Below are 13381 nucleotides of genomic sequence, written 5' to 3' on the forward strand. Positions count from 1 at the left end.
ATAGGAGAAACTTACTTCAACACAATGAAGGCTATATATAGCAAACCCATAGCCAACATTGTATTATATGGCATAGAAGTAGTAGTTCTCAACCTTCCTACTACTACAACCCTTTAATACAGTTACTCATGTTGTAGTGACTCCCAACCATAAAATTATCTTCGTTGCACTTCATAACTGTAAATTTGATAGTTATAAATTGTAATGTAAGTATCTGTGTTTTCCAATGACCTAGGTGACAAGGGGTCCACAGGTCCCCTGTGAAACGTAATTTGACCCCCTGGGAGTCACAACCCACAGGTTGAGAGCCAATGAAATAGAGGACAACTCAAAGCATTTTTACTAAAATCAAGAACAAGTCAAAGTGCCCACTCTCTCGGCTCTTATTCGATATAGTACTCCAAGTCTCAGCTAGAACAATGAGAAAAAATCAAAAGGAACACAACAGAAAAAGAAATCAAAGTATCTCTATATGATTCTATACACGAGACACTATAGAGTCTACCAGAAAACTCTTAGAACTGATAAACACTTTAAGTCAGCAGGATACAAAATGAACATACAAAAATCAACAACCTTTGTATGCACCAAGGACAAGTATACTGAGAAAGAAATCCGGGAAAAATTCTATTCACAATTAACAAAACACAAACAAATAAACTTGGGAGAAAGAACTCTACAATTAACACTTTAAAACAGCAAAGAAACTGAGGAAGACACTGAACACTGTAAAGACCTCTTATGCTCATGAATTGGTATGATTAATAGTGTGATGATGGTCATGCTACCAAAAACCATCTACAGAGCCAGTGCAACCCCAATCAAAATTCTAGACATTCTCCACAGAAACAGGAAAAAAAATATCTTATAATTCATGTGAAAGCACAAAAGTCTCTAGATAGCTAAAGAAATCCTAAACAAAAATAATGCTAGAGATACCACCATTAATTATCTGATTCTAATCTACCACAGATCCATAGTAAACAAACACACAAACAAAAAACAGCATGGTACTGTCACAAAACCAGACACGAAGATCAGTGGAATAGAGTCAAGGACCCAGATAGAAGTCCATGCACCTACAGCCTCCTGATTTTTTACTAAGATACCAAAAATACACACTGGAGAAAAGAGCATCAGCCACAAATGGTGCTGAGGAAAAACTGGTATCTACTCGTAGAATAATGAAACTAGATCCTAATCTCTCAACCTGCACAATGGATTAGGAACCTCAACATAAGACCCTCTACCCTGCAACTGCTAGAAGTCTAAGGCATCCACTTCAAGTCTAGACACAGGTAAAGTAAGGACTTTCTAAAGAAGACTGATTGCACAGAAAATAACATCAATAATCAACAAATGAGACCTCAGGAAACTGCAACACAAACTGTCAATAAATGAAGAGGCGGCCCAGAAAATGTGAGAAAATCCTCACCAGCTATACATCAATAGACAAATAAATCAAGCAACTAAAAATATAGAAAACAACCCAATTTTAAGGGAACTGAACAGAGTCTCAAAAGAAATACAAATGACTAACAGGCTTTTTTTTTTTAAGTGTTCAGCAATGATTTAATATTCAGTGATCAGAGAATGCCAGTTCAAACTACCTTGAGATTCTACCTCACCCTACTCAGAACAGTGATCATCAAGAAAACAAATGACAACAAATGCTGGTAAAGATGGGGAAAGAGGACACTTGGCCTCTGTTGATGTGAGTGTAAATTAATATAGCCACTATAGAATCAGTGTGGAGGTTTCTCAAAAAGTGAAAACAAGAACTAGTGTATGATCTAGCAATACCATTTCTGATCATATATTCAAAGGACGCATATCCTACCTGTAACAGAGACTTGCACAACCATGTTCACTGCTGTTCTACTAACTATAGCTAGGAAACAATCGGCCTACATACTCATCAACTGATGAATAATGAAGTGTGCTACATATACAGAGCAGAATTTTAATCAGCTGCAAGGAAAAATGAACTTGGGAAATTTTAAGGAAAATGGAATAAACTGGAAAATAAACTAAATTAGAGATAACCAAGCCCAGGACGACAAACACTAAGTTCTCTCTAGCATGTGGGAGCCTAGCTTTGACATTTTAGACTTGTATGTTTAACCTGGAGTGTCTCGAGAGTCAGGCAGCCAGGAGGAGGGGGGAACTTCAATGGAGGAGATAGCAGAATACTATCTGGTATCCATTATGTAGACCAGGCTGGCTCCGGCTGACAGAGACCCTCCTATGAGTACAGATGTTAGTCAGTGAGGCCGATCCTGGTTTTCAGATTCTCATGGCTTTGTAACCCCAGCTCTTCAATGTCATTTTTGATACCAACTTCTAAATCAACACTACTGTCTTACTCTTTCCTTTTCAACTCTTTAAAAATCAAACCTTCAATTTTACATTTTTTCACACTACGAATTACTAAAATCTGAAAACTGATTAGCACACACTTCTCTCCTTCCTGTTTCCACAGAAAGCACACATTTTCACTACAGTCCTTTACACTGGCCTTGGCCTAACAGTTTTCTCTAAATACAGTTCTTCGCTGGATAGTACATGTCACCAACACCAGCAGCCTTATTATGCTGCCTGAGCACAGCTTTGTTTTTGCTTTCCCTCCCGACCACACACATCTGCTACAGTAATATCATCGAGGAGATTTAGTATCTACCAAGCCAATGAAGAGGCAAAATTAGGATTAGTGCTGTAGCTCAGCAGTCAAGTGTTTACCTGGCACAGGAGGCCATAAATTCCAACCCCCAAATCATCTATGTAACCACAGACACACATACACTTAAAATCTGTTACAGTCTCCACAGAAACTAGTGTAGTGTATATGGACTATAACTTTTAACTATAAACTAGAGATTTTAAGCCTTAAAATGGGCTTTTTAAGGAAGAGGTACATAGGGCCATAAAGAGAAAAGCATCCCTATATACCCTCTCCAAATTGAAAGATACAAACATACACGTAAGAAGTAATAATGATACATATACTAGAAAGTATGTCTGTGAACAGTAGAATTCTACTGAATCCTCTATAGAAAGCTTTAGAGCATGTACTGGCACATACAGCTGTACAATCTACAAATTGGCTCCTTAGACCTACTTACTAAAATGATCACCTACAACTGTTATTTCAAAAGAAAAGAAAATACATTACTCCAAATTACATTGGGAAACTTTTATTAACTTAAATTGGCAATCTTAATTTTGCCCAGCAAGTTCTTAATGAATGTCTTAGATCTCAACCTGCAGGTGTTTTTACCACCACAGAATCATGAAGACTTGCAGTTATCATTGTCCTGTAATGATGAAAATGATGTTCAAATAATCAACATGTTACTTCTCTGAAATACTTAGAAGATATTCTGAGGAGTGCTTGAAAGTTCTGTGTATAAATAATGATTGATACATTTAAGATACAGTTAGGATCTATTTGATGCTGACGATAAATATTTCTTACACAAAACAATGTTTTAATATGCCACTATTCTAATGAGGCAGTTCTTAGATATATTTTCATACTGAAGAATAAAGCTTTGTCTTTGTAGTTATTTTATTTATAAGACTCTTAGCAAAGAAGAACTTTGTATCCAACAGAAAAGAGGTGTACTCCAAGTGACATTCTGTAGAGGAAGCTAAAAAGATGGTTGCAACAAAAGAAACCAGCACTTTGCATCATATATTCTTTATACAAACAGTTCATTCTGAGCAGCAGAATCAAATGCAGACCAAATGCTTTTAAAGGTTTGTGAGGCGCTATATGGCAAGTACATTCTCCACACACTAAAAAAAGGGACAATAGCTGAGACCACAGTATAATAAAGAATTACAGCACATTAACACCTCAGCCAGTCACCAAGTTCTTGCTTAGATTGGCAACTCAAACTTCACATCCACGTGGGCTTCTTTAGCTAAGCTCACTATTTCAGAGAGCTTTACAACCTGAAAGAGAGAACAGGGCATCTCTGATTCTATGTTCATAAAAAGGTGAACACACATTATAAACCAAGGCAAAATGAATACAGAATATTTTTCATTTAAAACACTAGGGCTATTCTGACATTGCTGTTAGTCACACAACTGTCTTTTAGGAACTGACACTTGCAAGATTGCTAAGTCTGACATTTTTCATAACATATAGTCAACTAAATATGTTCTGATAAAGATACGTAACTAGATACATCTTACCTAAATTTGATCTTGAAGACAAAGACAGTGAGTACCCTCGTAAGATACCACAATTCAAAGCACAACTAAATAAAATCTACTTTGAAAAAGCTTACAAGCTTAATTTATAATACTGGGGTAGGAGTTTAGATATAAGAATTGCTGATATGTTTTCTGTGAGGTAATATCAACAAAAAACTCCAATGCCCTGTAAGATATGAGAATATCTGTTTCCATACAAAATGTCATACAAATTAGACATGTCTAAAACCAAAATTCAGCTTTTCTCCCAGTAAAGTAGTTACAAAAAAGAGTCTAGGGTTAGAGGAATATGACTTTAAATAAGTGAATTTATATAAGCTATTTCTTCATCCATATACATGGAAATTTTACCACCAAGAGAATCCTTGAGGGGGGGCAGGGCGGGAAGCATTGTCAAACCTAGTCAATACTACAGACTGAACTTCCAGTTTAGGAGAAAATATAGAGAACAGAAGAACATAATAAATAGATGATACCCAGGATTGCAACCATTAACTCCAGAACAAGGGAGACTCTACAGGACCTTAACACAGTATTTAACAAATAAACTCCAGAGAAGGATTACTTTAAAACAAGAGGGCTACAGATTTAAAAATGCAGTTATATATTACCCAACTGCATGCAGTACAGATTGACCCCATGTCTAACAAAGAACCTAGATGGTAGGAGATAACTATTGAACTTTCACAACAGGAACGCCAGCATCCTATTTAATTTTTATTTATTTATTTTTTTGGTTTTTCAAGATAGGGTTTCTCTATATAGTCCTGGCTGTCCTAGAACTCGCTTTGTAGACTAAGCTGGCCTTGAACTCACTGAGATCCACCTGCCTCTACTTCACAAGTGCTGGGATTAAAGGCATGCGCCACCACTACCTGGCTCGAAATTACCACCTGGTCAAGGTCCTATTTAAACAACAGTAATTCCTTTACATCATTATACTACTTCACCTTCATATACATGATTGGGATGTATAAAATGATATACATGAAGATTTACTAACTAATAATAAATGAGAGAATAGCAAAGAATATAGATTAGACCAGATTGGGTACAAATTGGCCATTGTTTAAGATGGACAATAGATATAAGGTATAAGAGGTTCTAAAAAAACATTTTTTTCAATTCTCATTGCCTCCAAACTCTCCTGCATTGTCCAGTTTGAACAAGAATCTCTTACGTTGATTTCTTTTAGTAATCTCCCACTTGCTGACCACCTGGTCTGGATCCTTGGATAGAAATCCCCGCCTTTCCTGTTGCATTTGAGGCTGAGTACAATCTTTATCCCCCCACTGCAAACTCCATCTTAGCAATATGTAGAGATTGCTGTAACTCCCCAGAATTAAGCTTGCTTTCCATATATTTAGATTAAGCACTAATATCAGCAGTATTAATACTTTGCTAGATCATTTTAGAATCTAAAGACCTATAGATCCTTTCCATACAAATTTTTCCTTAGATAATCACAGCCCACTTACCATTTTAGCAGCTTCATCCAAATCATCACAAGCAAGAATTTTAAGTTGACTGTCTGCTATTAGTGCTTTAGCATCATCAACTCGTGTACCTGGAAACAATTTATGCAAATATAAGTAAATGAGTTAAATATACATATATATGTGTGTACGTGTGTATATATGTATACACACACACAAAGCATTTAAAATCTTTTTCACACTTTAGGTATTTCAGCAAAGGAGCTTCTATTATTTAACACAAATATTTATTAAGAAAAATACTGTAAGAGCTGAAAACTGTCTTGTAAAATACTTCATTTTACCATATCCATAGTAAAAAAAAGCAAAGTCAGAATCTCAGAAAAATCACAAAACATCACTGTTGTGGAATATTATTTTAATTATGTAAAGATGTGTGACATTTGTTTAAGTTGTAGAATATTACTTTAACTGTGTAAGGTGTGTTATATTTGCTGCATTTGTTTAACTATGTAAGGATGCGTGTTTAATTATGTAAAGATGTGTTGCATCTGTTTCACCTTGCCTAAGGCACCTGGTAGGTCTAATAAAAAGCTGAAGGGCCAATAGCCAGGCAGGAGAGGGCTAGGTGGGACTGGCGGGCAGAGAGAATAAGCAAGAGAAATCTAGGCAGGAGAAGGAGGAGTGCTGTGGGATGGTCTATATGTCAAGTGTGTTGCTGATTGGTCAGTAAATAAATCACTGATTGGCCAGCGGCTAGGCAGGAAGTGTAGGCAGGACAAGGAGGAGAATAAAGCTGGGAAGTGGAAGGCTGAGTCAGAGAGACACTGCCAGCCGCCATGATGACAAGCAGCATGTGAAGATGCCGGTAAGTCACGAGCCACATGGCAAGGTATAGATTAATAGAAATGGATTAATTTAAGCTGTAAGAACAGTTAGCAAGAAGCCTGCCACGGCCATACAGTTTGTAACCAATATAAGTCTCTGTGTTTACTTGGTTGGGTCTGACAGCTGTGGGACTGGCAGGTGAGAGAGATTTGTCCTGACTGTGGGCCAGGCAGGAAAACTCAAGCTACAGAGGAGGATGAGGGAAGCACAAGGGAGAAAGAGAGGGACGTGCCTGGGGCCAGAAGCTAGGCAACCGCCAGCCAGACATGGAGACAGCAGGAAAGTGAGATACACAGAAAGAAAGAAAGGTTTAAAAAAAAAAAAAAAAAAAAAAAAGCCCTGAGGCAAGACATGAAGAGAGACAGATTAAAATAAGAGATAAGGCTGAGCATTCATAACTAATAATAAGTCTCCATGTCATGATTTAGGAGCTGACTGGTAGTCCAGAAGAAAAGTCTAACACGTCATATTACACAAAGCAAAACTTTGAGCATTTTTGCCCAGTGTAGTAAATTTAAAAAAAAAAATCATTGTGGTGGTCTGAGTGAGAGATGACCCTTACAGGCTCACGTACTTGAACATGAGTCCCCCGTTGCTGGCGCTGCTTGGGAAGGTTACAGAACTTTTAGGATAGAGAGACCTGTTGGTGGAAGTACATCACTAGAGATGGGTTTACAGCCTCCTCCTACTTCACTGTGTGTGTGACTTAGATGGGAGTTCAGCTTCCTGCTCCTGCACAGTGAGTGCCTTTTCCACTATTATGACTACCTTGTCCTCTGTAACTGTAAGCCACAATAAACTCTTCCTTGAGTTGCCTTTTTGTTTTTGTTTTGCTTTTTTGAGACAGGGTTTCTCTATGTAGTCCCAGCTTTCCTGGAACCCGATTTGTAGACCAGGCTGGCCTTGAACTCAGGGATCCGCCTGCTTCTGCCTCCTGACTGCTGGAATTAAAGGTGTACACTACCCACACCTTAAGTTGCATTTGATCATGGTATTTTATCACAGCAACAGAAAAATAACTAACACAGCTTCCAAGTTTTATATTTAATACTTTCACTGAAAGGACATAGTTATCTGTAAAATGATATTTTAAATTAACTGTGCTCCTTACAATTACATCATTTAAACAATTAGAAACAATATCTTTAACACTCACCTTGTAACCGTACCACAACAGGTATTCTAATTTCTAAATCTTTTACTGCCATAACTATTCCTTGTGCAATAACATCACATCTCATGATTCCTCCAAAAATGTTGACCAGAATAGACTGCACCTATCAATAAAGTAAATTAAAGGAGTAAGTATTTGTCCTCTTCTCCCAAAACAGCAGTATACGTGTCTTATAAAAATCAATTCCATGGAAACATTTTCAGATAAAACCATCATTTTCTTTTCTTTCAGTCCACTACCAACCACAACTTACTTCTGCTAATTGCAATGCCTGCTTATATTTGTTTTCTACTATATCCCATACAATAAAACCTTGTAATTCAATCTACTTCTTCCTATTTACCAACACAATCATTTCAGATCATATCCTACAGCAATGTCACAGAAAGCATCACCATTAGTATCTATCATCCACTATTCTCTTCATTCAGCCCTATCAATACAACCCAATGTTTGATTGACTCAAACCCAGGTTATAACACAACTATTTTTCCTCTGAATCACAGCCCCTTTAGCCAATCAAAACTCAGCCCTTGACAAGCTGGTCTTGCCAATCTCAGGAGCTCTTTCAGTCCTTCCTCTTCTTCACCGTTGCCTATAGTCTTACTTCTTTAAACTGTCTGCCCAGACATCAACCTCTCCTGATGTGATCTTACTTCTATCAGTTTATTCTCTCTCTTTCCACAACTATTCTTTTTGTACAACACTGGGGGGACAGGTTCTGCTGTCTTCCTCATCTCCCAATCTCCCAATCTCCTAAGAACTTCACTTTTCCAAATGCTGAGGACTTTCAAATGCATCTCCAATCATTTGAAGAAGTATAATATCCTGGGGCTGGAGAGACAGTTCAGCAGATAAGAGTGACTGCTACTCTTGCAGAGGACCAGAGTTCAGCTCCCAGCACCTACATTAGTTTCAGGAGATCCTCTTCTGGCTTCTATGGGTACCCACCTGCACATACACACACTGACACACACATATACATGAATGAGAATACAATGTTTAAAAGTAAACATATTTACAGCCAATTGTTTACTAGACAGTCAACACAACTCAAGCTCAGCACATCGATTCCAAAAGCTTTAACCACTGCCCCTGCAGTACAACTGCACCAGCTCCCAGTGCGCCTCATTTCAGCTGAATCCTTAGTGTAATATATATATATATATATATATATATACACACACACACACACACACACACACACACACACACACACACACACACATACACACACACATATATATTTGTGGTAAATAACTATGAGATTCCAAGAAAAAGACAGTAAAAAAAAAGCCGGGCGGTGGTGGCGCACGCCTTTAATCCCAGCACTTGGGAGGCAGAGCCAGGCGGATCTCTGTGAGTTCGAGGCCAGCCTGGGCTACCAAGTGAGTCCCAGGAAAGGCGCAAAGCTACACAGAGAAACCCTGTCTCGAAAAACCAAAAAAAAAAAAAAAAAAAAAAAAAAGACAGTAAAAAAAAAAATCTTTTTTAATTCTATCCAGGAACAAGGAATATTTTCCACCTTCTAGCATCTTCTGTGATTTCCTTTTTCCTAAAGTCTAATGCCAAAAACCTAAATATTGTCAGCACCATCAACAATATTTATTAATGAACTAAGTAATTATGCATGAGTACATATAGTTTCACAATCCCAGGCTTCTGCAGTCAAATAATACCACCAAGACTATTTCCCTTATGAGTGGCTCCCATGCTAGCTCATCAGAAGCATTAGTATCTTTATCTAATTTTATCAAAGTTCTTCACTGTTTGCTAAATTTCAACATTAATTAATTCCATCAAAGGTTCTCTAACTTGTATTTCACTTAAAGATTTCAATTCCTCTTTTCAAATTATTGTAGTACTCTAAATTTTAATGTTGAATTAGCATAATGACATCTACCAATTAATCAAGTTACTTCTCACAACTCCAATTCTAACACATAAGCCCCACCTAACTTACCTTTTTATCTGAAGTGATAAGCCTAAATGCTTCTGTTACTTGCTGGACTGTGGCACCTCCACCAACATCAAGAAAGTTGGCTGGAGCCCCTCCATGTAGTTTTATTATATCCATTGTGGCCATAGCCAACCCAGCACCATTTACTATCAAGAGGGAAAGATGATTTGTATAAGGAACAGAGAAAATACATTAAGTTTTAGAAAGCCAACTGTAACATGAAAACACAGTAGGTACCTAGACAGCCTATGTTCCCATCAAGGCCAATGTAATTAAGATCTGCTTTAGCTGCATCTTTCTCCCTTTCGTCTTCCTGGCTCCAGTCCTGAAGATCAAAGATCTTCTTTTGGCGATAGGCTGAATTTGAATCGAAATTGATCTTTGCATCCATACATAGCACTTAAGAGAGAAAAATGAGGAAAGTAATCTTAATTTTATGGCAGACACAACAAACTATCCAACAATAAACATGGTCTAGTTTAAGGGTAAAGAGCACATTTTAATATTATTTATTCAAAATATTTCAATTTATGTTCACAATGAATTCAAACTGTTTCTTAATGAAAAATAGGAATTTAAAATATCCCAAAGTTATTTTTTCTGCAGCTATCCCAGAACCAAGGAACAAAAAAGAAAAAAACTTTCCTCAAAGACATTACATATTTTTTTTAACCTTTCCAAGAATTAACTGGCTGCATTCTTAGCTAAAAACATTTCCCTTGGGCCCAGACACCATGCCCTCTTATCACTCAAGGATACTCAGTTTTCTGGTAAATCCTAAACCCACTCCCCTTTTCATAATGGCTAAATCCCACTGACCTGCAAAATAGTGTTAATAGTGATGCAAATTTCCCTCAAGCCCCCCTCTTCCTCCTTACTCTTCTCATCCTTAGCAACAGAAACCCTAAAGACTTGAATGTTAAGAGGAGGTGAGAGTCAGCAAACTATGGCTTTTGCCTATTTCTATTATGACTTGTAAACTAAGAATGCAATTCACAGTTTTAAAAGACTAAGAATAAGAAGTACAATAGGAGAATAGGGGAACTCTGTGAATTCGAGGCCAGCCTGGGCTACCAAGTGAGTCCCAGGAAAGGCGCAAAGCTACACAGAGAAACCCTGTCTCGAAAACCCCCCCCAAAAAAAAAATTAGAAAAACTCCAAACCTCAAGATTGTGAATGGCTGATAAAGCACAAAGTACTTAGGAATTACCAACCTGTTAAACTATGCGCTCCAATTTTGCTCCTATCATTCACTCCTACATTTCCCTTACTTTTTTTTTTTTTTTTTTTTTTTTTTTTTTGAGGTATTATATAACGCAGAGCACAGCACATAGAGAAGTTCTACCCGTGATCTACATCCCAACCCTTGGTTGTTTGAGACAGGGTCTTATTGTAAGTCAAACTCACACTCTTCCCCCTTCAGCTTCAGTAGGAATCAGAGGCACAGGACACCAAGCCCAACACCAAGAGCTCTATGAAGTGACTTCTCGGACTTCATCTGTCAGGAACCTAACCCTTCTCACTATAGGTTAAGAACACAGAAGCAAAAGTGTGGCACGGGATTCAGAAGCTGAGAGATTCTCAACTTGGAGAAGAGTTGGAGATGTTTAATGCTTCAGAGTTACTGTCTCTACATCCAACACACCCATCAGTGACTGCCTGACGATGGGAAGTGCAAGCTGGAACTTAACACGGGTGATCAGGTCTTCCCACACCCTCACAGCCTCTGTCACAGAAAGCCCTGCACAGGTTGATCTCCAAGGCACCAGAGATGAGGCTGTAATCTACAGGCCTAAGGAGTCAGATCAAAGAGTTCTGGCAGAAAGTGGATGTCATTCATAGAAATCTTCATCAGCTTCAAAGGACAAACTGACTGACTTCTCTGTCTCCTCAGACTGCAGCCCTCACCCCCACCAGTGAGGGAAAAAAGGGCCAGTGTGGTGGGGCAGGTACATCTTTAATCTTCCTAACTAGGATGTTCTAGGAACCACAATATTTCATTTTATTGCTTTGTTTTTTAAAATTAATTTTAGTGTTTACACTTCTATACTTTGCTATTTTTAACTGTAACTCTCTGGAAAAAGCTTTTGCCTACCCTTTTTCTAAACCTAATGCTCAGTATTTTCTCTACTACTAGTCCTCAACTCCAGAACCCACATACTTTCCTTTCCATTTACTTCAAGTCTTTATTCCTATGCCTATTCCCTGTTCACTTTGCTACTTGAGTGTTTCCTTAGCTCTACAAGAAGAAACAGGGCTGAAGAGATGATTCAGCAGTTAAGAGCATCATTGGCTGTGCTTCCAGGGGACCAGATTCAATTCCCAGCACCCACATGGTGGCTGATAACTGTACCTAGAGTCCTGGGGAAACTGACTCCCTCTTTGGCATCCCCAGGCACTGCGCACATGAGAGGCACAGATATACACTCAGGCAAACACTTATAAATAAAAACAAATCTCAAAAACATCAAATGAGAAACCTATAAACTGCATTTCCCACAACAAGTGCCCTTGTGCTGCTGTATCTGAACCTATTAGGGGCACAGGTGAAGTTCACAAGTGTCTTGTACTATTCAAACATAACACTAAAATGGTTATCAAGCCACTATATTTGCTACAGATAGTTAGCATTCCTTCTGAAAATAAATCCAAGTGAAGCCAACTCTCCTGGAAGACTCACATAAAATAAAACGAAAACAGTGGGAAAGGGGGAAAAGAAAACTCAAAGATACACTCATCTCACCAGATGTGTTAAACCAACAAAGAAACTCAGACACATGGGACAATAGTCTACCGTAACACTGCCACAAGGAACCACTTCTCAACAGTCAGAAAAAGACTGCGGAGTTCCACTTTCAAAAAGGGTCAGTGAACATGGAGAGGGAGAAAGAGAGAAAATCAACTCAGGACCTAGACAAGAAAGTCACCAAGGTAGACAATCCATCAATAACTCAGAGGAGAAATTCAAAGAAAAATTCAGCAAGGAAATTGAGGTGCTGAAAAACAACCAAATACAACTCTGGAAATGAAAGAATCAATCAACCAAATTAAACACACACACACACACACACACACACACACACACACACACACACCACACACACACACACACACACACACACACACACAGAAGAGGAGGCAGTGATTAACTTAACAAACAAATGACCCATCATGTTAAATTAATACCGACAAGGGGAAAAAAATGACAATTCTTACCTTTCATTTCCTACATGAACTGCATATTGATGCACTACTGCATAATTCCTGGGTATTTAAATTTACATCAATTACTAAGAAACTGCTTATCACGTTTGATAATCTTCCTCACTATGAGCACTACACACTTGATGTGACTTCTGATAACACTAAAAAGGGCTGAGAGAAAGTCGAAGGACAAATACTGCCTGGGGAACTGGTGATTGACCCTCAAGGGCTAGAGTTTACAGGTTTGATTTTACTGCTGCTGTAAATGTGCTAAGAAGCCAAAGCTGTGAGACACTTGGGTCTATAAATATCTTATTGCTTTCAAAGTAAGGCACAATAAAAGACTTAAAATCCAAACAATATAATTTCTAAGTCTGTGAAGAAACTGCCCATTCCTGGGAGAAGTAGGAACATTGACTGAAACAATCCTAACTCTGCCTCTAATTTGTTAATCATCTCTCTAATAGTCAAACAAAAAGTTAAAACAGAACATAG

General features: G+C 38.0%; 1 protein-coding gene across 1 annotated transcript in view; it reads right to left on the minus strand.

Moving 5' to 3' along the window:
* Nucleotides 1-3178: 3178 nt before the first annotated feature.
* Sucla2 (succinate-CoA ligase ADP-forming subunit beta) overlaps nt 3179-13381 on the minus strand; it is a 37497-nt gene continuing 27294 nt past the window's right edge. The window contains exons 4-8 of the mRNA XM_059274297.1: nt 9920-10081; nt 9686-9828; nt 7705-7825; nt 5703-5791; nt 3179-3957 (exon numbers count right to left, since the gene is read on the minus strand). Coding sequence (XP_059130280.1) covers nt 3883-3957; nt 5703-5791; nt 7705-7825; nt 9686-9828; nt 9920-10081 — 590 coding nt within the window. The 3' untranslated portion in view covers nt 3179-3882. The remainder of the gene's footprint in view (nt 3958-5702; nt 5792-7704; nt 7826-9685; nt 9829-9919; nt 10082-13381) is intronic.

Source organism: Peromyscus eremicus, chromosome 9 (genome assembly GCF_949786415.1).
Source record: "Peromyscus eremicus chromosome 9, PerEre_H2_v1, whole genome shotgun sequence".
Taxonomy (NCBI): domain Eukaryota; kingdom Metazoa; phylum Chordata; class Mammalia; order Rodentia; family Cricetidae; genus Peromyscus; species Peromyscus eremicus.